The sequence below is a fragment of the Globicephala melas genome, chromosome 8, assembly GCF_963455315.2.
Source record: "Globicephala melas chromosome 8, mGloMel1.2, whole genome shotgun sequence".
Classification (NCBI taxonomy): domain Eukaryota; kingdom Metazoa; phylum Chordata; class Mammalia; order Artiodactyla; family Delphinidae; genus Globicephala; species Globicephala melas.
The window spans coordinates 38,352,415-38,376,878 of NC_083321.1; the positions used below are offsets into that span (position 1 = coordinate 38,352,415).

General features: G+C 37.5%; 1 protein-coding gene across 10 annotated transcripts in view; it reads right to left on the minus strand.

The window, feature by feature from the left end:
* Positions 1-7,799: 7,799 nt before the first annotated feature.
* NUCB2 (nucleobindin 2) overlaps positions 7,800-24,464 on the minus strand; it is a 49,384-nt gene continuing 32,719 nt past the window's right edge. For 4 of the 10 annotated variants that reach the window (XM_060303461.2, XM_070046137.1, XM_060303462.2 and 1 more), the window contains 4 exons: positions 23,932-24,021; positions 13,262-13,432; positions 12,895-12,976; positions 7,801-8,217 (listed from right to left, as the gene is read on the minus strand). In XM_060303461.2, coding sequence (XP_060159444.1) covers positions 8,207-8,217; positions 12,895-12,976; positions 13,262-13,432; positions 23,932-24,021 — 354 coding nt within the window. In that variant the 3' untranslated portion in view covers positions 7,801-8,206. The other 6 variants (XM_060303457.2, XM_070046139.1, XM_070046138.1 and 3 more) reach the window with 5 other exon arrangements.

Here is a 24,464-nt window from a genome sequence, read left to right on the forward strand (position 1 = left end):
CTCACAGTCTAGAACTTTTAGAGTTTTTTCTCCAGACACTAGGAGGAAAAAAAAAATCATATAGTTGGAGAATGACAGAGCCAGGGTCCTAACACCCAGCCCCCAGTACTTTCCACTATCCCATTATCATGGATTCTTTGTCACTGTGATATCTTGCTATTAAAAGGTTCTTGAATTTAAGTGGAAATGTTTCCTACACATTACAAACACTGGTGTGTGTGCGTGCATGTAACTGAAGTGACATTTAAATGCTTACAGAGCCTTCATAACATCAGTCAGGTTTCCTCCCCAGCGTAGATTCTCTAATGTTGATTGGTTTTCCACATGATCTACCAGCAGTTCCCAAACTTGTCTGCACATTAGAATCACCCGAAGATCTTTTAAAAATTTCATAGCCCAGACTGCACTCCAGAAGAATGAAATCACAATCTCTGGAGGTGGGACACAGGAATCAGTATTTTTTGAAGCTCTTAGGTGATTCCAATATTGGAGACAAGCCTGGTAACTACTGTGATTTCCACTTCAGTCCTATCACTGGAAGCAGGGCTGGATAAAAGTCTACTAGGAAATGCTGGAGAAGAGGTCCCTTCCAGGTAAATGATCTCTAAGACCCTGAGGCTCTATGACTCTGCAATGTTAGTGTTTCTTGTTTGTTTGTTTGTGTTTAGAAATGATAAATCACTTCATTTGAATTTAACATCTTAAATTATATTATAAGAGTATGGCATTATTTAGGCAGAGTTACATTTTCTAATGTTTCTATGAATATATGAAGCACTTTGAATAGTGGAAATATATTTCCCTGTATAAAAGTTGCCTCATTATGTTTATTCTCAAGTATTTTTGTTAGTGAACTTATTTCACTTCCAAAGTAAACACACCATAGATAATTTAGTTATGGCTATTGTGCTGTTTGGCATTTTCTTAAACTGAGGTAAAAGAAAAAGGCTCAGCCATGTTACATTTACATACACGCATATAAGCATTTATCATGATAGCCGGAAACACACGCACAAAAGAAATGTTTTTGCTCAATATCTAGTGTAGAAAATAAATATGCTAGTGATACTATTAAAATAACAATGTAGGATATGTACAAATTACAAATTTTAATATTCTAGCCAAAATGTGCAACATGAGTGTTTTTCAAACAATTCATTCTTTCAACATTGTCAAATTTGTCTTTTTCCCCAGAAAATCACAACAAATATTACATATTTTTCTGATTTTACATTTAATATAATTAAATATAAACCTATACAAATGATGACTAGAATAATATTTTCCAATAAATACTGCACTGGAAGAATTCTTACAACATATAGTCAAAAGACAAATTCAAATATAACAAAGTTGAGCTTCCCTGGTGGCCCAGTGGTTAAGAATCTGTCTGCCAACGCAGGGGACATGGGTTCGAGCCCTGGTCCGGGAAGATCCCACATGCCGCAGAGCAACTAAGCCCATGCACCACAACTACTGAGCCTGTGCTCTAGAGCCCATGAGCCACAACTACTGAGCCTGCGAGCCACAACTACTGAGCCCACATGCCACAACTACGGAAGCCTGCATGTCTAGAGCCTGTGCTCCGCAACAAGAGAAGCCACTGCAACGTGCACTGCAATGAAGAGTAGCCCCCGCTCACCACAACTAGAGAAAGCCCGCGTGCAGCAACAAAGACCCAACGCAGCCAAAAGTAAAAATAAAAATAAAATAAATTTATTAAAAATAATAGGGCTTCCCTGGTGGCGCAGTGGTTGAGAGTCCGCCTGCCGATGCAGGGGACACGGGTTCGTGCCCCGGTCCGGGAAGATCCCACATGCCGTGGAGCGGCTGGGCCCGTGAGCCATGGCCGCTGAGCCTGCGCATCCGGAGCCTGTGCTCTGCAGCGGGAGAGGCCACAACAGTGAGAGGCCCGCGTACCGCAAAAAAAAAATAAATAAAAAAAATAACAAAGTCGTATAAACTCTCTGTCTTCCTAATTATCAAATTGAAATCCAATTATTTATTTGTAGTTTTAAAAATAGTCCAAAGTATCTAAATAAGCCAAAAAGAATTAAACTGAGGATACTTAAAACTAATAAAATTTCTTTCCAAAGTTTAAAATCAACAGAACATGTCTGGCCACATATTTATAAACGCTTACTTTTTTAACTCATTTAAATTGAAAACTTTTCAAAATCCCCCAGAATTAGTAATAACAAATAAAAGATATTTAAAATTCTGACCTTAGGGCTTCCCTGGTGGTGCAGTGGTTAAGAGTCCACCTGCCAATGCAGGGGATGCGGGTTCGAGCCCTGGTCTAGGAGGATCCCACATGCCGCAGAGCAACTAAGCCCATGAGCCACAGCTACTGAGCCTGCGCTCTAGAGCCCATGAGCCACAACTACTGAGCCCGTGTGCCACAACTTCCGAAGCCTGTGCACCTGGAGCCCATGCTCCGCAACAAGAGAAGCCACTGCAATGAGAAGCCGGTGCACTGCAACGAAGAGTAGCCCCAGTTCGCCGCAACTAGAGAAAACCCACACGCAGCAACGAAGACCCAACGTAGCCAAAAATTAATTAATTGATTAATTAAAAAATTCTGACAAAATAGGATATATAAACCATGATTATTAAATGGTTTTTAAAACATAATAAATATGGATTAAATATGGATTATGCAACACAGGTTTCCTTCATGAGAAAGAAAAGCAATAATGAAAAAATGTTTTTTATGTTTTAATTTCAGAAGACAATTTTTTTCAAAAAACACAGGATAAATAATGGTCTTCCCTTCAGACCTGTTTTAAGCACAAGCTTACATATAAACACATATTCCTTCCACAAATATGATCTTTCAATTAGAGGCTACATAAATTGGTACACAGACGGATACTTTGAAAGTTGCAAGGGCTTAGAACTTTCATTTGCTAATAGATCCTGCACTAACTGCTTCAGAGAAAGAAACACCTTCAGCAGGATGGGGGCTCCTTCCTCCCCCTTGGCTACAGTACTTCAGCCTCCAGGGCCCTTCCATTCTTAGGTCCTTAAACTAGATAGAGAGGGGCAGACCAAACTACCTGGAAGTCACCAGAAACATTCCAAATGAATGAAACAGTCACTCTGAGCATTAACTGGCTTCAAACTGTTGTCCTTAAAATAAAAGATTTAGCCTCTATTTTATCTTTTATATAAACCTTTTGGAAATTAATCCTGTTTTAATAAAATCACCTCTAAATCTTAATTAGTAACAGACTTCCTTAGAGAAAAGATTATTATTTGGGATTGTGAGGGAAGAGGAGAATTCATTTGAAAGTCTGGATAATAAGCCCCATGAAGCTGGTGGCTATGATACCTTAAGACCTCTAACAATGGTGCTACAACATTCTACATCCCTCGAAACTCTCCAATGATTAAGGAGGTGCATTAGAAATACAATAGTGGAAAAGTCAATACAACAGTAGAAAAATGGGAGAGTACTTAGAGAGGAACTTAACTAAAACTCAGATCATCCAGGCAAAAGTGATGATAAAACAATAAAATATGCTACTTCTCTTCTAATCAGAGATTGCCAAATTCATGTCCTGGTCTTTCTGTTCCAAAAAATACTTATTTTCCTTTATTAACAACTGTTAGATGGAGAATGTCTGTTGGGATGCACAAAGTATTTTTAAATACTATTATTATTTAAGGAGGGTATAAAAAAGCTAAAGAATTGGACAACGGACATTCACCACAATCTGGACGCTTTTGCTCTGTAAGCTGTTTCACTCTGTTAAAGGGAAGGAGTCAGGAAATCTCTACTCATGAGTCAGAAACTTTTTTCAGGGTTAGAAGCACTCTCCACCGTGCTCAGAAACCACTCTAGCAAGGACTGCCTTCCTGCCTAACAAGCTCTAGAAAACCTGACTTTTCTGCAGACATAGTTTTCTTTTCCCCAAGATCAACCTTGACCCTCAATGAAACATACTAGAAATATCAGAGAGTGAAAACACATACACATCAAAGGAAACAAGAAATAAATACAGGATTAGAACTGAGATTTGGTCAGGAAAAAGTTAAAATACAAATTCTAATACACATTACTCAATGCTATAGAACAAGAAGGAATCACTACACAAAGATATAGGAGTTTTAAATTGTTGCGTTTGAGGAAAATGCTTCAATACTACCATAAAAATGTTTAAAACATTAAGGGGCATGGCAAATATGTCTCAAAAAAGAAATAATCTATAATACATCACTACTCTAATAAGGACATATTTATGAAGTAGCAACACCAAGAAAAGAAAGGATAAAGCTCAAAAGTAAAGCAAACTCAAATCACTTTGACAAGTGAAGAGTAATAGTGGACAGCAAAATAGGTAAATACACATGGTACAAAACGAATATAGAATGGCATAAGCCGTACATGTGTTACTTACTCCATACACAGGGAATCTAAAGTGAGGGTGAGGATTTAATTAAATGACACATATTTTCATATCACTAAAAAGGAGATGTTAAATGGACTAAAATTAAAAAATAACATTTTAATACAATGATTCATGGGAGATGGCAAAGAGAGCTAGTAGATGGAATTTTAGTTTTTCCTCCCTTATTTTTAAAACACTCAGACAAGTTATAACTTTAAAATCATTATTCATTAAAAAATTTCATGGAGTAGCAAAATTATAAGCATTGTAAAATGAAATTTTTTTTTTTTTTTTGCGGTACGCGGGCCTGTCACTGTTATGGCCTCTCCCGTTGCAGAGCACAGGCTCCGGACGCGCAGGCCCAGCGGCCACGGCCCACGGGCCCAGCCGCTCCGCGGCATGTGGGATCCTCCCGGACCGGGGCACGAACCTGTGTCCCCTGCATCAGCAGGCGGACTCTCAACTACTGCGCCACTAGGTAAGCCCTAAAATGAAATATTTTAACACTTTAACTGCAAGATATATATTCATAATCCTGGACAGTCTTAGGAAACATACTTATTACTAAGGATAAAACAAAAGGAGAAAAAAAAAAAGGAGCAGGAATTCCCTGGCAGTCCAGTGGTTAGGACTCGGTGCTTTCACTGCCATGGGCCTGGATTTGATCCCTGGTGGGGGAACTAAGATCCCACAAGCTGTGTGGCGTGGCCAAAAAAAAACAGGTAAGAAAATTTGCACAGCAAAAGTCATATCTATTGCTTACAATAGATTGTAAACAAATTATAATCAAAACTAGTTAAAAAATTGTTAAAAAACAAAACAAAACAACTTGTTAACAGGCAGGCAGAGCTTGGAAGGCAACTGGAAGGGTGAGCCTATAAGTAAAAATACACTGTCAAGGGCTGACTGACAACCAAGATGGTACATGGCATTATCATTAAGAACATGACTAATATCAATTAAAATATAAACTTAATTTGTGAAAACTGTAGATATCTGTAAACGTGAAATGTAAATTTTTTTCTACATAACTCTATAGGCAATATTTGGAAAAATCCCTGAATTTCTGAAATTAAATAAAAGGTTTTATTGGTTTTGTTTTGCTTTGCTTTTATCTCAGTAAACAGTTTGGTAGTGCTGGTAACCATAAATCCAAATTTTTCAATTTGGTGTCTTCACCACTTGCTGCTGCTGCTTGTTCTGGCTCAGTTCTTGAATTTTTTTAAGCAAGGTTACTAATGCATAACTAACTACTCAGCCATAAAAAAGAACAAAATAATGCCATATGCAGCAACATGGATGCACCTAGAGATTGTCATACTAAGCGAAGTAAGTCAGAGAGAGAAAGGCAAATATATGATTATCACTTATATGTGGGATCTAAGAAAAGGGTACAAATGAACTTATCTACAAAACAGAAATATTTACCGATATAGAAAACAAACTATGGTTATCGGGGGTAAATGGGGGGAGGGATAAATTGGGAGATTGGGATTGACATATACACACCACTATATATAAAATAGATAACTAATAAGGACCTACTGTATAGCACAAGGAACTCCACTCGGTACTCTGTAATGGCCTATATGGGAAAAGAATCTAAAAAAGAGTGGATATATGTATATGTATATAACTGATTCACTTTGCTGTACACCTGAAACTAACACAACACTGTAAGTCAACTATACTCCAATAAAATTTTTTTTAATGAAATAATTAAATAAATAAATTATAGCACTATTGAAGTAGGAAATAGATGGGCCCCTGGGCTGGACAGCTGGTGTTTTATCAAATGGAGCAAAACTGAAGCTTTGTCCTCAGCCAGACGAGAATGATGCCCTTCTCCCTTCCTCCATTGATATGGAGGGAATGAACTAGCAGTGGGGAACTTGTTGCAGCAAAAATAGAAATGAGGGAATTCCCTGGTGGTTAAAGATCTGCCTGCCAATGCGGGGGACACGGATTTAAGCCCTGGTCTGGGAAGATCCCACATGCCGCAGAGCAACTAAGCCCGTGCACCACAACTACTGAGTCTGCACTCTAGAGCCCGCGAGCCACAACTACTGAGCCCGTGTGCCATAACTACTGAAGCCCACGTGCCTAGAGCCTGTGCTCTGCAAAAAGAGAAGCCACTGCAATGACAAGCCCGCACACTGCAACGAAGAGTAGCCCCCACTCGCCGCAATTAGAGAAAGCCTGCATGCAGCAACAGAGACCCAACGCAGCCAAGATAAATAAATAAATTTACAAAAACAAAATAGAAATGAGACTTTTCTTTTCTGATAAACAAGGAAAATAAGGAAACAATGAACAGGCTGGGAAACAACATAAACAGGCCTGAAAGAGTTAAGCAATCTTGGTTATTCTTTAGCTGTTACTACTAACAAACACTTGTAGCTAGACCTGTCCTTCACAAAGCTGATTACTCTTGATTCCATATGAATTACCCTTTGCACCTAGCATTTCTTCTCCCCCACACTCCCTTGTAGCACTCTTCATTTCAAAAAGAACATCATGGGCTGATAACTTCAGGGCCATCAGACCTGGTTGCTGAGCTGCCTGATGCCAGCTTTGGCCATGAATTTGCAGAAGAAAAGAAATGCAAGACCTTAATTACTTTGAGCCTTATCACTTACCCCAGACTTCAAGCCCCAGGCTATATAACCTTTCCTTATTCCCCAGGGAAGGGGGGGGCACAGTTCTGGAGGCACTAGCCTGCTGTGTTTTTCCCTTTGTCAGGCAAAGATTAAGGCCATTTTTCTTGTTTCTCCAAAACTCTGTCTCCGTATTTCTTTCTGGCATTGGTGCACAGACAGCCAAGATTTTTGGCATCACTATTTATAATAGCCAAGCAACCTAGGTGTCCATTAACAGATGAATGGATAAAGAAGATGTGGTACACACACACACACACACACACACACACACACACACACACACACTACAATAGAATATTACTCAGTCATAAAAAAAGAATGAAATATTGCCATTTGCAGCAACATGGATGGACCTAGAGATTATCATTCTAAGTGAAACAAGTCAGAGAAAATATTATATGATATCACTTATATGTGAAATCTAAAAAATAATACAAATAAATTTATTCACGAAACAGAAACAGACTCACAGACATAGAAAACAAACGTGGTTATCAAAGGGAAAAGGGGGATAGAGGGATAAACTAGGAATATGGGATTAAAAGATACAACACTATGTACAAAATAGATAAACAGCAAGGATTTACTGTATAGCACAGGGAACTATATTCAATATCTTATAATCTATAATGAAAAAGAATCTGAAAAGTATATATACACATATAAATATATATGAATCACTTTACTGTACACTAACATAATATTGTTAATTAACTATAGTTCAATATGAAATTTTAAAAACTGAAAAAAGTCACCTATTAGATCTAAATTGTTGGATTTTAATTAATTAATTGATTAATTAACTAATTAAAACATGGGTAGGGAAAGATTGAAATCCTGCTAATGATATTGTGTTAAAAAAAACAAAAAGCAAGGAAAAGATCCAATTTCCTTCAAATCTCATACCTTGAAAACAAGCTGTAATTAGAGTCTTCCATTGTATCACCTATAGGAACTCTGCATTTTACCTAATACACCTTAGTTTCTCAATTCCAACAAAAAACAAATGAATTATTCAAGTATCAAGTTGAGACACCAGTGGTTAAGGGTAAAGATGATCTTCTCTAGCAGCTTTTTCAGGCGACAAAAATCTTGCATGAAAATGATGAAGGTCATCATCTAACTCTGCCTCTTTATCAATTTCTTCTCGATTTATTGCACAGCTATAAAACAAAAATTAAACTTTAGGCACTAACCAGAACTAGACTTGTCAATATTTCTCCCTAAAGGAAATACATTTCTTACCCCCTCTTTTATTAGCTAGACTTAAAAGTCACATTATCACAAATATTAAAATTTCCTTTATATTTTTCCTCATGGGAAAAACAGATTTGCATTTAGGCTTATGGTAATACAAATCTGTTCAATTAGCATGAAAAAAATGCCATTGTAAACAAATCTTGGTTAAAAAAAAAAAAGTAGAGCCATATCTCAAAGGACTTTTTACCACTGCTTCTAAATTGCAGTTTCCTTTAGTGAGCATCAAATATTCTAGAGGACCACTGTCTTTTAAAATATAACTTTAATTATATATATCTAAGTATACTATAAAATGTACATGCTTCATGAAAATTAATATGAGAAACAAAGTTCCAAATTACTTATACATACCACTAAGTCAACTAAACCAAAGACTTCTTAATATCTAAGAATATGAAGAAGAATGGGATAAATCAAACACAGGATGAATACTTTCTAACAGAGCTGGAAAAAATACTATTAGCAACTCTTTAAGAAACAATCTTTACTCATAAATGCCCAATACTCATAAGAACTGGGATTCCTTATGCCCATAAATAATCTTAGGCCAACAATTCTTTTTTTAATAATATAAATTAATAATTTGCTGGAAACTGTGAGGTATGTCTACATTAATATCCGTCCGTTATCTACTCATGCCAAAAGAGCATTTTAAAAAATTTCTCTAAGTTCTCCTCCAATTACTATTTTTTTACTTGAATATATTTGACATATACCACTGTGTAAATTTAAGGTGCAAGATGTGTTACTTTGATATATTTAATATATTATAATATGACTGCTGTTGTATTGATATTTGTCACATTTCATAAAAGTACAATATTATTGTCTCCAATTACTTTCTGATTTGACCCTAGTCCACCATCTAAAAAAATTTATCCTAGGTGAATCCCTGTCTTATCACAATAACGCTTACAGATAGAGTCATCAACAAAAGGATATCCCAGAGCATTTAAAAATATTTGCTACAATTTAAACAACAGAGATAGGAATTCTTTTCTATCTCTAAAGAAACATAGCATTAGTCTCCTGAGTGATTTCTGTGGGTTTTTTTAAGCTACATATAAGCAGAACTTTTCTAGATTCCTCTATTTAATTTTGGGATCCATGATTTAAGGAAAAAAATCTGAAGTGTTTGGAGGAGTATGCAATGATTATTTTAAAATTTGTAAAATGAGAACTAAGAGTTTTAAAAATTATTAATGTTAAAAGAAACTAAATTTTTGAGGTATTACAGTGGATTTGTTCACTCAACAGCTTTAAACATGCATTCCTGTACTACAGGGGTAGGAAATTAAATATTATTTCCCAACCTCCCTTGCAGCTAGGGTTCCAGATATGATTGGTCCAAACAATCAGATGTACTCACTTGAAACTTTTACTCAGAACTGAATTACATGGGGAGAGAAGCAGGACATGAAATATCCATTTTTGCTGACACAAAGCAAGGCAGAGGTGGTGTGGTTCTGGAGCTGGCAACTTCATGACTTCCTAATATGGCAGGTGGCTTCCTGATTTAGCAGGCAGCTTCTTGATGGTTCCAAAAGCAGCAGCTTCTTTGGCAGCCCAGTCTCATGATGCAGTTCCTAGAAGCTCAGCCTAAGTTCCGTTCTTTCAGCCCTCCCAAAGATTCTGTGAGCTATCTATCTATACTGCTCCCCCCCCATCAATCCCATTCTGTTTAGTAGCTGAAGATGATTCTATTACTTACAATGAAGAATCTTAACCTATACAGAATTTGGTAGCTAGAAGTAAGGTGCAGCAAGTAAAAGGATCTGAAAAAATGGAACTGGCTTAGTTAAGAAGGTAGGGTTTGGGGCAGTGATACTTCATGCCAACTGAGGTTAAGGTATCAGAGAAAATGGTGGTAGAATTTCAGAATGCTAGCATGTGTGGGCTGCGCCTTGCCTCTTTCAGAAAAGTCCTACAGGAGAGATGTGGCTCGGGCTAAGGTAAGCAAGTCTGCAGAGATGGAAGGCAATATAGCTTTGCCGAGAGAACTGCTCTCTATCTACCAAATAAATTGATAAAGTCCCAAATCTGGAGCCCTGAAAAATTGAAAAAGTCACTTACTGTGCTACCGTACTCTAAACTGAAACAGTTATAAGTAAAGGTTCTGAGGAAGCGCTAAAGCTTTCACAACCTTTCCAAGAACCTTCCCTTAAGAATTTTCTGCCAAATAATGGGAGCCATCCTAAGGAAAAAGATCAGATTAAGACTGCTGTTATCCCATCCAAGCCTATAGTTTAAAACAATCCCAAGTGGGTACCATTCATTTAAGACCCAACAGGAGAAAAGAACACAGAGGCCAGCAAGCAAAAGATGAGGTTCTTTGTTAAATATGTCTTGACAAGATCTCTGTGGTTTCTCCTGGTAATAATTGAAGAAAACAGACCAGAAACGTACAACTTTTGAGGGAACTGTTTTGCCAAAAAGCAAAACGAAACAAAAACAAACAAAAACCCTAAACCTGGCCTGAAACAGCCTGTAACTTATCTGAAACAATCCCAAGGCCCCAAACCCACAATAACAGGAAGTGAAGTGCGAAGACTGTCCAGCCTTCCAGAAGAGGACACTTCCCAATGCCCACTTGCGTCCTTGAAGGTTAATGGGCAATAAAAACATCCTAGAGGGCAATGCCAAGGGCCCCTGAGGACATTAGACAAGGGAGTTCCTCCCAGAAAGGTGAAGCAGGGGTTGCCTAATAGAAAAACCAAAGAATATATTTATGGACAGAGCAGAGAGACCTTGCTATTTTTGCCAAGCAGTATTTTTTTAATTGTTATGGAAAGATAACTGCTCTGTTTCCTGTTTTCCCCTTTTCTAAAAGGTTGATTTTATTGCAGTTATCCTGTATCTATCCCATTATGCATATGGTGCTCAGGGGGCAGACATGTTGCTTTTTAGTTTGCAGATGACCAGAACATAAAAAAACCACATCCTAACCTGATGGAGGGGACTATACTCAGATGTCATGGGCTTTGAACTACATGCAATAATAGATTGGGTTTTGGTGGTTTCCTTTTGAGGTGAGGGAAGTGAGCGGTTTCTGTTTTGGAAGAATGTACATAGATATTTAGGTAACCAAAAGGCTGTTTAAATTAAAGCTGTAAGTTGCCTACCAAACATTCCCTCTTCCCTTCTTAAAGGGAAACCTTCCTAAAAGAATCCTAACTTTTAGCCTGTCCCATTGCCAAATGGATTTCTCAGCTTCCCTAGCAGCTAGATGGCCATGTGACACAGCTCTGGCCAATGAGATGTAAATTCAAATGCTATGTGGTTCTCTGGGAAAACTGCATCAAGGAAGCTGATTCAACTGGGGGACATTCCTTTTGTTGCCCTTCCCCACTGCGTCCAAGAGCCATCTTGGACCCTGAGAATGAAATAACTCGAGAATAAAAACTATGCACTGGGGAGAGCAGAGGAGAAAGATAGGAACCTGTACATCACCTACTTCCAGATTTCTTCTATGTAAAAGGCAGAAGTTCTTATTCAGTTTAAACCACCATTATCTTTGGGTTTTCTGTTATATGTAGCAAAACCTGATCTTGAATGATAGAGTATAAAGCAAAATTGTAAATGAAAAATGAACTTAAGTGGTAGCAAGAGCTGTTTGGTTGAAGAATTTCTAGCAGTTAAGATTGCTGAAAGTAGGAAAAAGTTACCAACACACACTGGGGAATACTATGGTCTTCTCAGGAGAAGAATTATTAATATCAAAGAGCTTTTATTGAGAGAGGGGATGATAAGCACCCATAAAAGAGTATTTACCTTTACGAATAAGAGAAAACAATTTATTTTAAAAGCAGTGGGTGGCGCTTTCTCACTTAAATAGGTACTAATAGTTTCATTAAATTATGGCATAAAGCCACTTAATTAAATCACTAAAGGAGAACAAAGGAAAAAGAAAAGAGGTATGAAAATGAGAGCAGGTATTGAGTTTGTTTCCTTCCTGGTTCTGGTAGACTTCAATCCTTAAACATCTGTGTCCAAAAAAAAAAAAATACGTTCTCATTTAAAAAGTATCTTCCTTTATTCCATATATGCTTTAAAATATTTACTGAGCAGAGGAAAAGGAAGGGAGGTAAAAAGATGACACACATGATGATGTAACAATTTTATTCTAAGTTCTGGCGGACTTTGGACTTTAAATGCCTGTTCAAAAAAAAAAAAAGCCCTCATTTTAAAGGTATCTTCCTTTATTCTGAATATTCTTTTATACTTAGATATACTGAGTATTTGCTTTTTAACTAGGTTTAGTTAATCACTGATTACAATTAAAAAACATATTCTGTGATAGTATCAATAACTGATTAGGAAGAATTATGAATAATACTGAAAAAAATCATTTCACCATGCATATGGCTATCAAATTATATAGCTTTTGAAATGTACTGATGTATACAAATTTGAGAGGCTTTTTCATTTTTCTGTAACACAAATTGCTCTATTTCCACAAATAAACAGAAAATAGCACAGATATTAATGATTTGAAATTATATTTGTAATAAATGTGAATTTCTATTTATTCAATTTTTTAATTTCCTCAAACAAACAAACAAATAAACAAAATTACATACGTGGCTGGATCTTTGATTCTCCACCAGGCACTGATGGGGAAATTTCTTGTTGTAATTTTTTTTGTTCCATCTGCTGTAAAACCTAGTGAATGGAAAAAGAATGCCTTAAAAGTAAGCGTTATTTGATTTTCTCTGATATGTATGACCATTGACAATGCACAACAAACTGAAAATTGTTTTCCAAAATGGGATATTTACGTTCTATAATTTAGATTAATATTCAACAAGGAAGTTTAAAAAAATGCAGTTTAAAAAATACTAAACTTTAAAATACGACAGCTAATTAAAATATATTACAAAAACACAGGCTTGTAGCAAAGCCCCTAAAATCCTTTTTAATGCCACAAGCCTTTTTACAAAATATCACCTGATGGTATTCCAGCTTCTGAGCCTCAAGTTGGTCATGCTGACGTTGTAGCTCTTCTTTTTGTTTCTGAAGCTCATCTGCCTTTTTCTTAAGTTCAGTTTCTTGTATGGAGATAAGATTTTCATATTCCTTCAGTTCTTCCTCTGTGAAGAACTGTTGTTGATCCAATGTCTAAAAGACAAAGAAATGAGAAAAGAAAAACCTTAGAAAGAAAACAAAAAGGTCTGATTCAGCTTTAAAATTCTATGCTTAGCAAAGTACAAAAGAATATCTATAGTATTATATCTTTTGGGTAAGAAAGAAAGGGAAATAAGAATATACATACTTGCACTTATTTGGGCAAAAGATATAACAGGAAGGAAAATCCAGAAACTAATAAGACTGGTTACCTACAGAGTAAGGGGAGAACTGGGTGGAAAGGACAAAGACAATGTGGGAAAAAAAAAAATCACACTCCTTTGAATATGCCTTTTTTTGCACAGATTTGATTGTTGGAAACATATCAATGTTTCACATACTCAAAGAAAAAAAGAAAATAAATAAAAATCCACAAGGACAGAAAACCTCTCCAAATTGAATACAAATAGAAACAAATAATACTTTTATTTTAAGTGAATAAAACAATCCACAGAAGGGGGCAGGAGAAAAGAACTAACCCAAGAAACTTTTTTTTTTTTGCGGTACGCGGGCCTCTCACCGCTGCGGCCTCTCCTGTTGCGGAGAACAGGCTCCGTCCGGACGCGCAGGCTCAGCGGCCATGGCTCACGGGCCCAGCCGCTCCTCCTCCCACACCGGGGCACGAACCCGTGTCCCCTGCATCGGCAGGCGGACTCTCAACCACTACGCCACCAGGGAAGCCCCCCCAGAAACTTTTGATCACAGCATTTGGACTATATGCCCTTAGGCTAAAACAACAAAAAAAACTAAAAAATATTAAAGTCTGGCTTTGCAGAGGCATCGATTAGCAATTCTGAAACTCTTCGTACATCTTAGGATTGAACAAATAAATACAATATTATTGTGGAAAATGAGAGCCAGGCTTTGTATGAAATATGGAAAAAGAAAAAGAATGTATTGCAAGTAGAAGCGTTAGATTGAAATTTAAGGAGATATCAGTATGAACTCATGAGTTTTAATACCTCTTGATAGCTAAAATATAAAAATGAATATAAATGTGTAGATGTGTCTATATACATATGTGCGTGCATGCGTATATATAGACACACATACACATACTATAAATATATATTTTATATATATATATATATTTTTTTAATTCCTCAACTCTGTTACTTGATAAGACCTAGAAGCAATGGCACTCCAGTAGCAAGGAGCAAATCCAGTGTCCAGATCCTGGACTGTAATATTGATCTCCACTAAAAGGAACCAGTGCTCCTCAGAAAAATGTCTGAGTCCAGAGGTAGGGCAGAGAAAGAACAAGATGAGCCTTGGACACCTTATTACGCTAAAAAGTAAGGAAGTCCTCAAAGAATGATAGGGACATGCCTGAAGGACACAAAAGCCAGTCTGAGGAAACTCCTACTAGCCAAATCAGGGACAATTTGAGCATTGAAAACAAATGACAGTAAGAATTCAAGTTTACTGAATAAAATAAGAAGCCAAGAGTCTACATTGATATAAACAACTAGAGAAGGGGGAAGGAACAGCTACAGTGGAAAGTCAAAGGGAATATTGGCTTTTTCCACCTACAGCGGAAAGCCAACTAAGGAATGATGATTAGAAAATCACCATTTGTCAACAGTCACAGTAACAATTTATTCTGGCTAGATTCATCAATGCATGCTAAACCCCGTAGATAATGAGTCTCAAAGTATATCCCCAAAGACAATACCTTTTTAAAAAGTAGAGCAATCTCTTTTTTTATTGGTGGAAATGTAAATTGGTACAATTCTTCTGAAAAGCACTTTTACGAAGTATATCAACAACCTTAAAAATATTCCCTTGGTCCTGGTAATGCTACATTGAGAATTTATCTTAGAAAATAACCCTGAACACATAAAAACTTTATATAAAAATGTGTTTATAGCAGCACTATCTTTTTAAATAACAATAAAAGACTGGAAATAACCTATATGTCTAACCCTCAGAAAACAGTTAAGCACCTCCATAGTTATTAAAACAATTCTTACAAATAGTATTTGGAAATACTTTTGATATGATGTTGGGTGATTTTTTTTTTTAAGCTGACTTCTGATTCTAGCAGTATGGTGGGATAGACAAGATACTTTTCAAATTACAAAAGGTAAAATAGTAATTTTACAGTGGGAAAACCTGGTAGACACCACCTTAACCAAATAAGCAAAGTTAACATTGCCAGTTATGGAAATAATCAGCAGCATAGGATTCTTGATATGATGCACTTAGCATCACTTCAGTGATATTCCTATCAAAAGTAGGAATCATAAGGAAACACCAGACAAATTCAAAATGAGGGACATTCTACAAAATAACTGGTCTGTAATTTTTAGAAATATCAATGCTATGAGATACAAAGACTCAGGAACTGTTTCAGATTAAAGTAGACTAGAAAGACATTACAACTAAATCCAATGCATGAACTTGGATTTTCTTTTGCTATGAAGACCAATACAGGAAAAATTGACAAAAATCTCAATAAAAGCTAGAGATTAGAGAATAGTATTGTGTGCGTAGCATTGATAATCTTATTGTGATTATGTAAGATAAATCTTTGTTTGCAAAAAATACACACTCAAGTATTTAAGGTTAAAGCAGCATCGTGTGCAACTTACTCTCAAAAATAATTATAGATGTTATATATAAATACACACACACAGATTAAAAATAGAGAAAGAGAGAAAAGGAGGGAGAAAGCAAATGTAGTAAAATGGGAAATCTGGGTGAAAGGTATTCAGGAATTCCTTGTTCATACTTGCAACTTTTTTGTAAATCTGAAATTATGCCGAAGTGAAAAAGGTATATAATTGTCTATTGATCCAGTTCACCAGAAGCACTCAAGGGAATTCATGTTCAAATAATCTTAGCATTCTTTTTCTTCACCAATGTCCAGAAATAGTTCAAACGTTAGACAAAAACTTACAACAAAAAAGAAGCTGATTTCTTTAACCTCAAACTAAGATGACCAATCGTCCCAATTTGTCCAGGATTGTCCAGGTTGTAACGCTGAAAAGTTGCGCATCCTGGGAAACTCCACAGTCCGGGTAAACCAGGACAGTTGGCCATCCTATCTCAAACTAATTAAAAAGGTAATATTTTTATTTTATATAGGAAAGGACAATGTTCTTTTTTTTTTAACATCTTTATTGGAGTATAATTGCTTTACAATGGTGTGTTAGTTTCTGCTTTATAACAAAGTGAATCAGCTATACATATACATATATCCCCATATCTCCTCCCTCTTGTGTCTCCCTACCACCCTCCCTATCCCAGCCCTCTAGCACCGAGCTGATCCCCCTGTGCTATGCGGCTGCTTCCCACTAGCTATCTATTTTACATTTGGTGGTGTATATATGTCTACGTCACTCTCTCACTTCGTCCCAGCTTACCCTTCCCCCACCCCCGTGTCCTCAAGTCCATTCTCTACGTCTGTGTCTTTATTCCTGTCCTGCCCCTGGGTTCTTCAGAACCATATATATATTTTTTAGATTCCACATATGTGTGTTAGCATACGGTATATGTTTTTCTCTTTCTTAGTTCACTCTGTATGACAGACTCTAGGTCCATCCACCTCACTACAAATAACTCAATTTCGTTTCCTTTTATGGCTGAGTAAGATTCCATTGTATATATGTGCCACATCTTATTTATCCATTCGTCAATAGACACTTAGGTTGCTTCCATGTCCTGGCTGTTGTAAATAGAGCTGCAAAGAATATTGGGGTACATGACTCTTTTTGAATTATGGTTTTCTCAGGGTATATGTCTAGTAGTGGGATTGCTGGGTCTTACGGTATTTCTATTTTTAGTTTTTGAAGGAACCTCCATACTGTTCTCCAAAGTGGCTGTATCAATTTACATTCCCACCAACAGTGCAAGAAGGTTCCCTTTTCTGCACACCCACTCTAGCATTTACTGTTTGTAAATTTTTTGATGATGGCCATTCTGACTGGTGTGAGGTGATACCTCATTATAGTTTTGATTTGCATTTCTCTAATCATTAGTGATGTTGAGCATCCTTTCATGTGTTTGTTGGCAATCTGTATATCTTCTTTGAAGAAATGTCTATTTATGTCTTCTGTCCATGTTTGGATTGGGTTGTTTGTTTTTTTGATATTGAGCTGCATGAGCTGCTTGTAAATTTTGGAGATTAATCCTTTGTCAGTTGCTTCATTTGCAAATATTTTCTCCCATTCTGAGGGTTGTCTTTTGGTCTTCTTTATGGTTTCCTTTGCTGTGAAAAAGCTTTTAATTTTCATTTAGGTCCCATTTATTTTTGTTTTTATTTCCATTTCTCTAGGACGTGGGTCAAAAAGGATCTTGCTGTGATTTATGTCATAGAGTGTTCTGCCTATGTTTTCCTCTAAGAGTTTTATACTACCTGGCTTTACATTTAGGTCTTTAATCCATTTTGAGTTTATTTTTGTGTATGGTGTTAGGGAATATTCTAATGTCATTCTTTTTTTTTTTTTTTTTTGTGGTACACGGGCCTCTCACTGTTGTGGCCTCTCCCCTTGCGGAGCACAGGCCCCAGATGCGCAGGCTCAGCGGCCATGGCTCACGGGCCCAGCCCCTCCACAGCATGCGGGATCCTCCCGGACCGGGGCATGTTGGCTGTGGGTTTGTAATATATGGCCATTATTATGTTGAGGTAAGTTCCCCCTCTGCTTACTTTCTGGAGGGTTTTTATCATAAAGGGGTGTTGAATTTTGTCAAAAGCTTTTTCTGCAACTATTGAGATGATCATATGGTTTATCTCCTTCAAGTTGTTAATATATTTTATCACGTTGATTGATTTGCGTATATTGAAGAATCCTTGTATTCCGGGGATAAACCCCACTTGATCATGGTGTATGATCCTTTTAATGTGCTGTTGCGTTCTGTTTGCTAGTATTTTGTTGAGGATTTTTGCATCTATGTTCATCAGTGATATTGGCCTGTAGTCTTCTTTCTTTGTGACATCTTTGTCTGGTTTTGATTATCAGGCTGATGGTGGCCTCGTAGAATGAGTTTGGGAGTTTTCCTCCCTCTGCTATATTTTGGAAGAGTTTGAGAAGGATAGGTGTTAGCTCTTCTCTAAATGTTCGATAGAATTCACCTGTGAAGCCATCTGGTCTTGGGCTTTTGTTTGTTGGAAGATTTTTAATCACAGCCTCAATTTCAGTGCTTGTGATTGGACTGTTTATATTTTCTATCTTCCTGGTTCAGTCTCGGAAGGTTGTGCTCTTCTAAGAATTTGTCCATTTCTTCCAGGTTGTCCATTTTATTGGCATATAGTTTCTTATAGTAATCTCTCATGATCCTTTCTATTTCTGCAGTGTCAGTTGTTACTTCTCCTTTTTCATTTCTAATTCTATTGATTTGAGTCTTCTCCCTTTTTTTCTTGATGAGTCTGGCTAATGGTTTATCAATTTTGTTTATCTTCTCAAAGAACCAGCTTTTAGTTTTCTTGGTCTTTCCTACTGTTTCCTTCATTTCTTTTTCATTTATTTCTGATCTGATGTTTATGATTTCTTTCCTTCTGCTAACTTTGGGTTTTTTTCTTATTCTTTCTCGAACTGCTTTAGGTGTAAGGTTAGGTTGCTTTATTTGAGATGTTTCTTGTTTCTTGAGGTAGGATTGTATTGCTATAAACTTCCCTCTTAGAACTGCTTTTGCTGCATCCCATAGGTTTTGGGTCATCGTGTTTTCATTGTCATTTGTCTCTAGGTATTGTTTGATTTCCTCTTTGATTTCTTCAGTGATATCTTGGTTCTTTAGTAGTGTATTGTTTAGCCTCCATGTGTTTGTACTTTTTACATTTTTTCCTGTAATTGATATCTAGTCTCAGAGCATTGTGGTCGGAAAAGATACCTGATACAATTTCAATTTTCTTAAATTTACCAAGGCTTGATTTGTGACCCAAGATATGATCTATCCTGGAGAATGTTCTATGAGCACTGGAGAAGAAAGTATAATCTGTTGTTTTTGGATGGAATGTCCTATAAATAGTGATTAAGTCCATCTTGTTTAATGTATCATTTCAAGCTTGTGTTTCCTTATTTATTTTCATTTTCGATGATCTGTCCATTGGTGAAAGTGGGGTGTTAAAGCCCCCTACTATGGTGGTGTTACTGTTGATTTCCCCTTTTATGGCTGTTAGCATTTGCCTTATGTATTGAGGTGCTCCTATGTTGGGTGCATAAATATTTACAATTGTTATATCTTCCTCTTGGATTGATCCCTTGATCATTATGTAGTGTCCCTCTTTGTCTCTTGTAATAGTCTTTATTTTAAGGTCTGTTTTATGATATGAGAATTGCTACTCCAGCTTTCTTTTGATTTCTATTTGCATGGAATATCTTTTTCCATCCCTTCACTTTCAGTCTGTATGTGTCCCTAGGTCTGAAGTGGGTCTCTTGTAGACAGCATATATACAGGTCTTGTCTTTGTATCCATTCAGCCAGTCTATGTCTTTTGGTTGGAGCATTTAATCCATTTACGATTACAGTAGTTTTCAATATGTATGTTCTTATTACCATTTTCTTAATGGTTTTGGGTTTGTTATTGTAGGTCTTTTCCTTCTCTTGTGTTTCCAGCCTAGAGAAGTTCCTTTAGTATTTGTTGTAAAGCTGGTTTGGCGGTGCTGAATTCTCTTAGCTTTTGCTTGTCTGTAAAGGTTTTAATTTCTCCGTTGAATCTGAATGAGTTCCTGGCTGGGTAGCGTAATGTTGGTTGTAGGTTTTTCCCTTTCATCACTTTAAATATGTCCTGCCACTCCCTTCTGGCTTGCAGAGCTCCTCCTTAAAGATCAGCTGTTAACTTTATGGGGATTCCCTTATATGTTATTTGTTGCCTTCCCTTACTGTTTTTAATATTTTTTCTTTGTATTTAAATTTTGATCATTTGATTAATATGTGTGTTGGCATGTTCCTCCATGGATTTATCCTGTATTGGACTCTCTGTGCTTCCTGGACTTGACTGACTATTTCCTTTCCCATATTAGAGAAGTTTTCAACTATAATCTCTTCAAATATTTTCTCAGTCCCTTTCTTTTTCTCTTCTTCTACTGGGACCCCTATAATTGGAATGTTAGTGCATTTAATGTCGTCCCAGAGGTTTCTGAGACTGTCCTCAATTGTTTTCATTCTTTTTTCTTTATTCTGCTCTGCTATTTTATTTTCCAGGTCACTTATCTGTTCTTCTGCCTCAGTTATTCTGCTACTGATTCCTTCTAGAGAATTTTTTTTTTTTTTTTTTGCGGTACGCAGGCCTCTCACTGCTGTGGCCTCTCCCATTGCAGAGCACAGGCTCCAGACATGCAGGCTCAGCGGCCATGGCTCACGGGCCCAGCCACTCCACGGCACGTGGGATCCTCCTGGACCGGGGCATGAACCTGTGCCCCCTGCATGAGCAGGTGGACCCGCAACCACTGTGCCACCAGGGAAGCCCCTTTCTAGAGAATTTTTAATTTTCTCTTCAGTTCTTCTAGGTCCTTGTTAAACGTTTCTTGTATTTTCTCCATTCAGTTTCCAAGATTTTGGATCATCTTTACTATCATTACTCTGAATTCTTTTTCAGGTAGACTGCCTATTTCCTCTTCATTTGTTTGGTCTGGTGGGTTTCTACCTTGCTCCTTCATCTGCTGTGTGTTTCTCTGTCTTCTCATTTTGCTTAATTTACTGCGTTTGGGGTCTTCTTTTTGCAGGCTGCAGGTTCGCAGTTCCTGTTGTTTTTGGTGTCTGCTCCCAGTGGCTAAGGTTGGTTCAGTGGGTTGTGCAGCCTTTCTGGTCAAGGGAACTGGTGCCTATGCTCTGGTGGATGAGGCTGGATCTTGCTTTTCTGGTGAGTAGGACGACGTCCGGTGGTGTGTTTTGGAGTGTCTGTGACCTTATTATGATTTTAGGCGGCCTCTCTGCTAATGGGTGGGGTTGTGTTCCTGTCTTGTTAGTTGTTTGGCATACAGTGTCCAGACTGTAGCTTGCTGGTCGTTTAGTGGAGCTGGGTCTTAGCTTTGAGATGGAGATCTCTGGGAGAGTTTTCCCCATTTGATATTACGTGAAGCCGGGAGGTCTCTGGTGGACCAACTGTCCTGAACTCAGCTCTCCTATCTCAGAGGCACAGGCCTGACACCTGTAGGAAGGAAGGAAGGGAGGGAGGGAGGGAGGCAGGAAGGAAGGAAATAATTAAAATAAAAAATTTTTAAAAATTATTAAAAATAAAATAGATTAGGGCTTCCCTGGTGGCGCAATGGTTGAGAGTCCGCCTGCCGATGCAGGGGACACGCGTTCGTGCCCCAGCCCGGGAAGATCCCACATGCCGCTGAGAGGCTGCGCCCGTGAGCCATGGCCGCTGATCCTGCGCATCCGGAGCCTGTTGCTCCGCAACGGGAGAGGCCACAACAGTGAGAGGCCCGCATACCGCAAAAAAAAAATTAAATAAATAAAATAAATTAAAAAGTAATAAAAAAAGAAAGAAACAAAGAAGAGAGCAACCAAGCCAAATAACAAATCCACCAATGATAACAAGCAATAAAAACTATACTAAAAAAAACAAACAAAAAAAACGGACAGACAGATTATCTAGGACAAATGGTAAAAGCAAAGCTATACAGACGAAGTCACACAAAGAAGCATACACATACACACTCACAAAAAGAGAAAAAGGAAAAAAAAATCTATATAAAAAAAAAGGAAGAGAGCAACCAAATCAATAAACAAATCTACCAATGATAATAAACTCTAATTACTAAACTAAGATAAACATAAAACCAGAAATAAATTAGATCCAGAAAGCAAACCCCAAGTCTACAGTTGCTCCCAAAGTCCACCAGCTCAATTTTAGGATGATTCGTTGTCTATTCAGGTATTCCACAGATGCAGGGTACATCATGTTGATTGTGGAGATTTAATCCGCTGCTCCTGAGGCTGCTGGGAGAGATTTCCCTTTCTCTTCTTTGTTCACACAGCTCCTAGGGTTCAGCTTTGGATTTGGCCCTGCCTCTGCATGCAGGTCGCCTGAGGGCGTCTGTTCTTTGCCCAGCCAGGATGGGGTTAAAGTAGCAGCTGATTACGGGGCTCTGGCTCACTCAGGCCAGTGGGGAGGGAGGGGTATGGAATGCGGGGTGAGCCTGTGGCGGCAGAGGCTGACATGACGTTGCAATAGCCTGAGGCATGCTGTGTGTTCTCCTGGGGAAGTTTTCTCTGGATCACCGGACCCTGGCAGTGGCGGGATGCACAGGCTCCCGGGGTGGTGTGGATAGTGACCTGTGCTTGCACACAGGCCTCTTGGTGGCTGCAGTAGCAGCCTTAGCGTTTCATGCCTGTCGCTGGTGTCCATGCTGATAGCCGCGGCTTGCACCTGTCGACAATGTTCTTTTTTCAATCTACTTTGTTTGGTACCGCTCAACTATTCTGTTCAAGATGTGTATGCACTCACTTATACACAGTAAACCACGGTATAAATTCAAATACTTTTCAGGAGCAATTTGACAGATATATTTAGAAACCAAAAAATGTTCATAAAACTTGAGAATAGTTCTATTCCTAGGAATTAATCCCAGGGAAATCATCACAGATGCCCCCAAATGCATGAACAAATGGATAGTCATCATAATGTTATTTATCACAGTAAAAAAAAATTAGAATTGACCCATAATGTCTGAATCTGGAAGAATGGCTATATAAATTATGCTACAACCACACAACTGCATGCTAAGTGGTCATTTTTCAAATCGAGATTTTGAGACATGGCATTGAAATGTTCATGAAATATTGTTATATTTTTAGAAAACAGAATTTCACAAACATACAAAGTCATTTATATAGTGAATATATGAAGCCATTTAAAAATATATATAGATATGAATTTATGTGTATATGTAAGCTAAAAATGGGACAGTATACTATTTATTCACTGTATGCTATATATGCATATACTAAATATACAAACGATTTCCAAACTGGCATAACACAATGCATAATTTAAGTGTCTACCTCCGGATGGTAGAATTACATGTAACCTCGAATTCATACTTTAACTGTATCCATATTTTTAATTTTCAAGAATGAACATATTTTACACACAAAAAAAGTACGATTTTAGGGCTTCCCTGGTGGCACAGTGGTTGAGAGTCCGCCTGCCGATACAGGGGACACGGGTTCGTGCCCCGGTCCGGGAAGATCCCACATGCCGCGGAGTGGCTGGGCCCGTGAGCCATGGCCGCTGAGCCTGCGCGTCCGGAGCCTGTGCTCCGCAATGGGAGAGGCCACAACAGTGAGAGGCCCGCATACCGCAAAAAGAAAAAAAGGACGATTTTAGAAAGACACAATTACATGCAATGTGATTACCAATAGAGATCAATTGTCCCAGCTTTGCAAGAAATCAAGTTCATTATTTTATAGTGAAATTTCATATGAAAAGCCAAGATGGTAAAACTATACATGCAAACATAATGGCAAATAAAAGTTAAAAGCAGAATAGACTGATGTAGAATTTCTTGAACGATACATCTCATTTCACGTAGGTTCTATTACCTCCCAGCTGTCTGGCTCCAAGAATTCCTTTTTTTCTGTAGCTTTCAAAAACTCTTCTAGAGTCACCAATCGGTCTTTGTTAGTATCAACCTGATTAAAGGAAAGTGTACATGTAAAATAAAATAACTCTTTCACATTATTTAGATACTAGAAATTCTTCTAATAGATGCTACTACATAAATATACAGCAATTAGGGCTAGCCTAACATCCAGAGAAACTGAGGGAAAAAATCAAAACAGGACACTCAACATTATCCTAGAATCAGAAAATAGATAACTTTTTCTTCTATATAATTCAAATTTGAAAATAACTGATACCCCCAAAGATCACCAAGTTTGAGTCTGCTGATATGACTGGGTAGACTAGTATTGTTTTCCTTACTCACCAGACCTCCTTTCAAAGCCAAGTGCTTGGGCAAGAAAAACAATCTTTCCAGAAAGAAGACTGTTTTAGCCAAGAGTAAAGGAGTTTAAGTTAAAATGCTCTCAACAATGTTTTCCTAAAAACAAACAACTAACTAAATCAAAGCTAA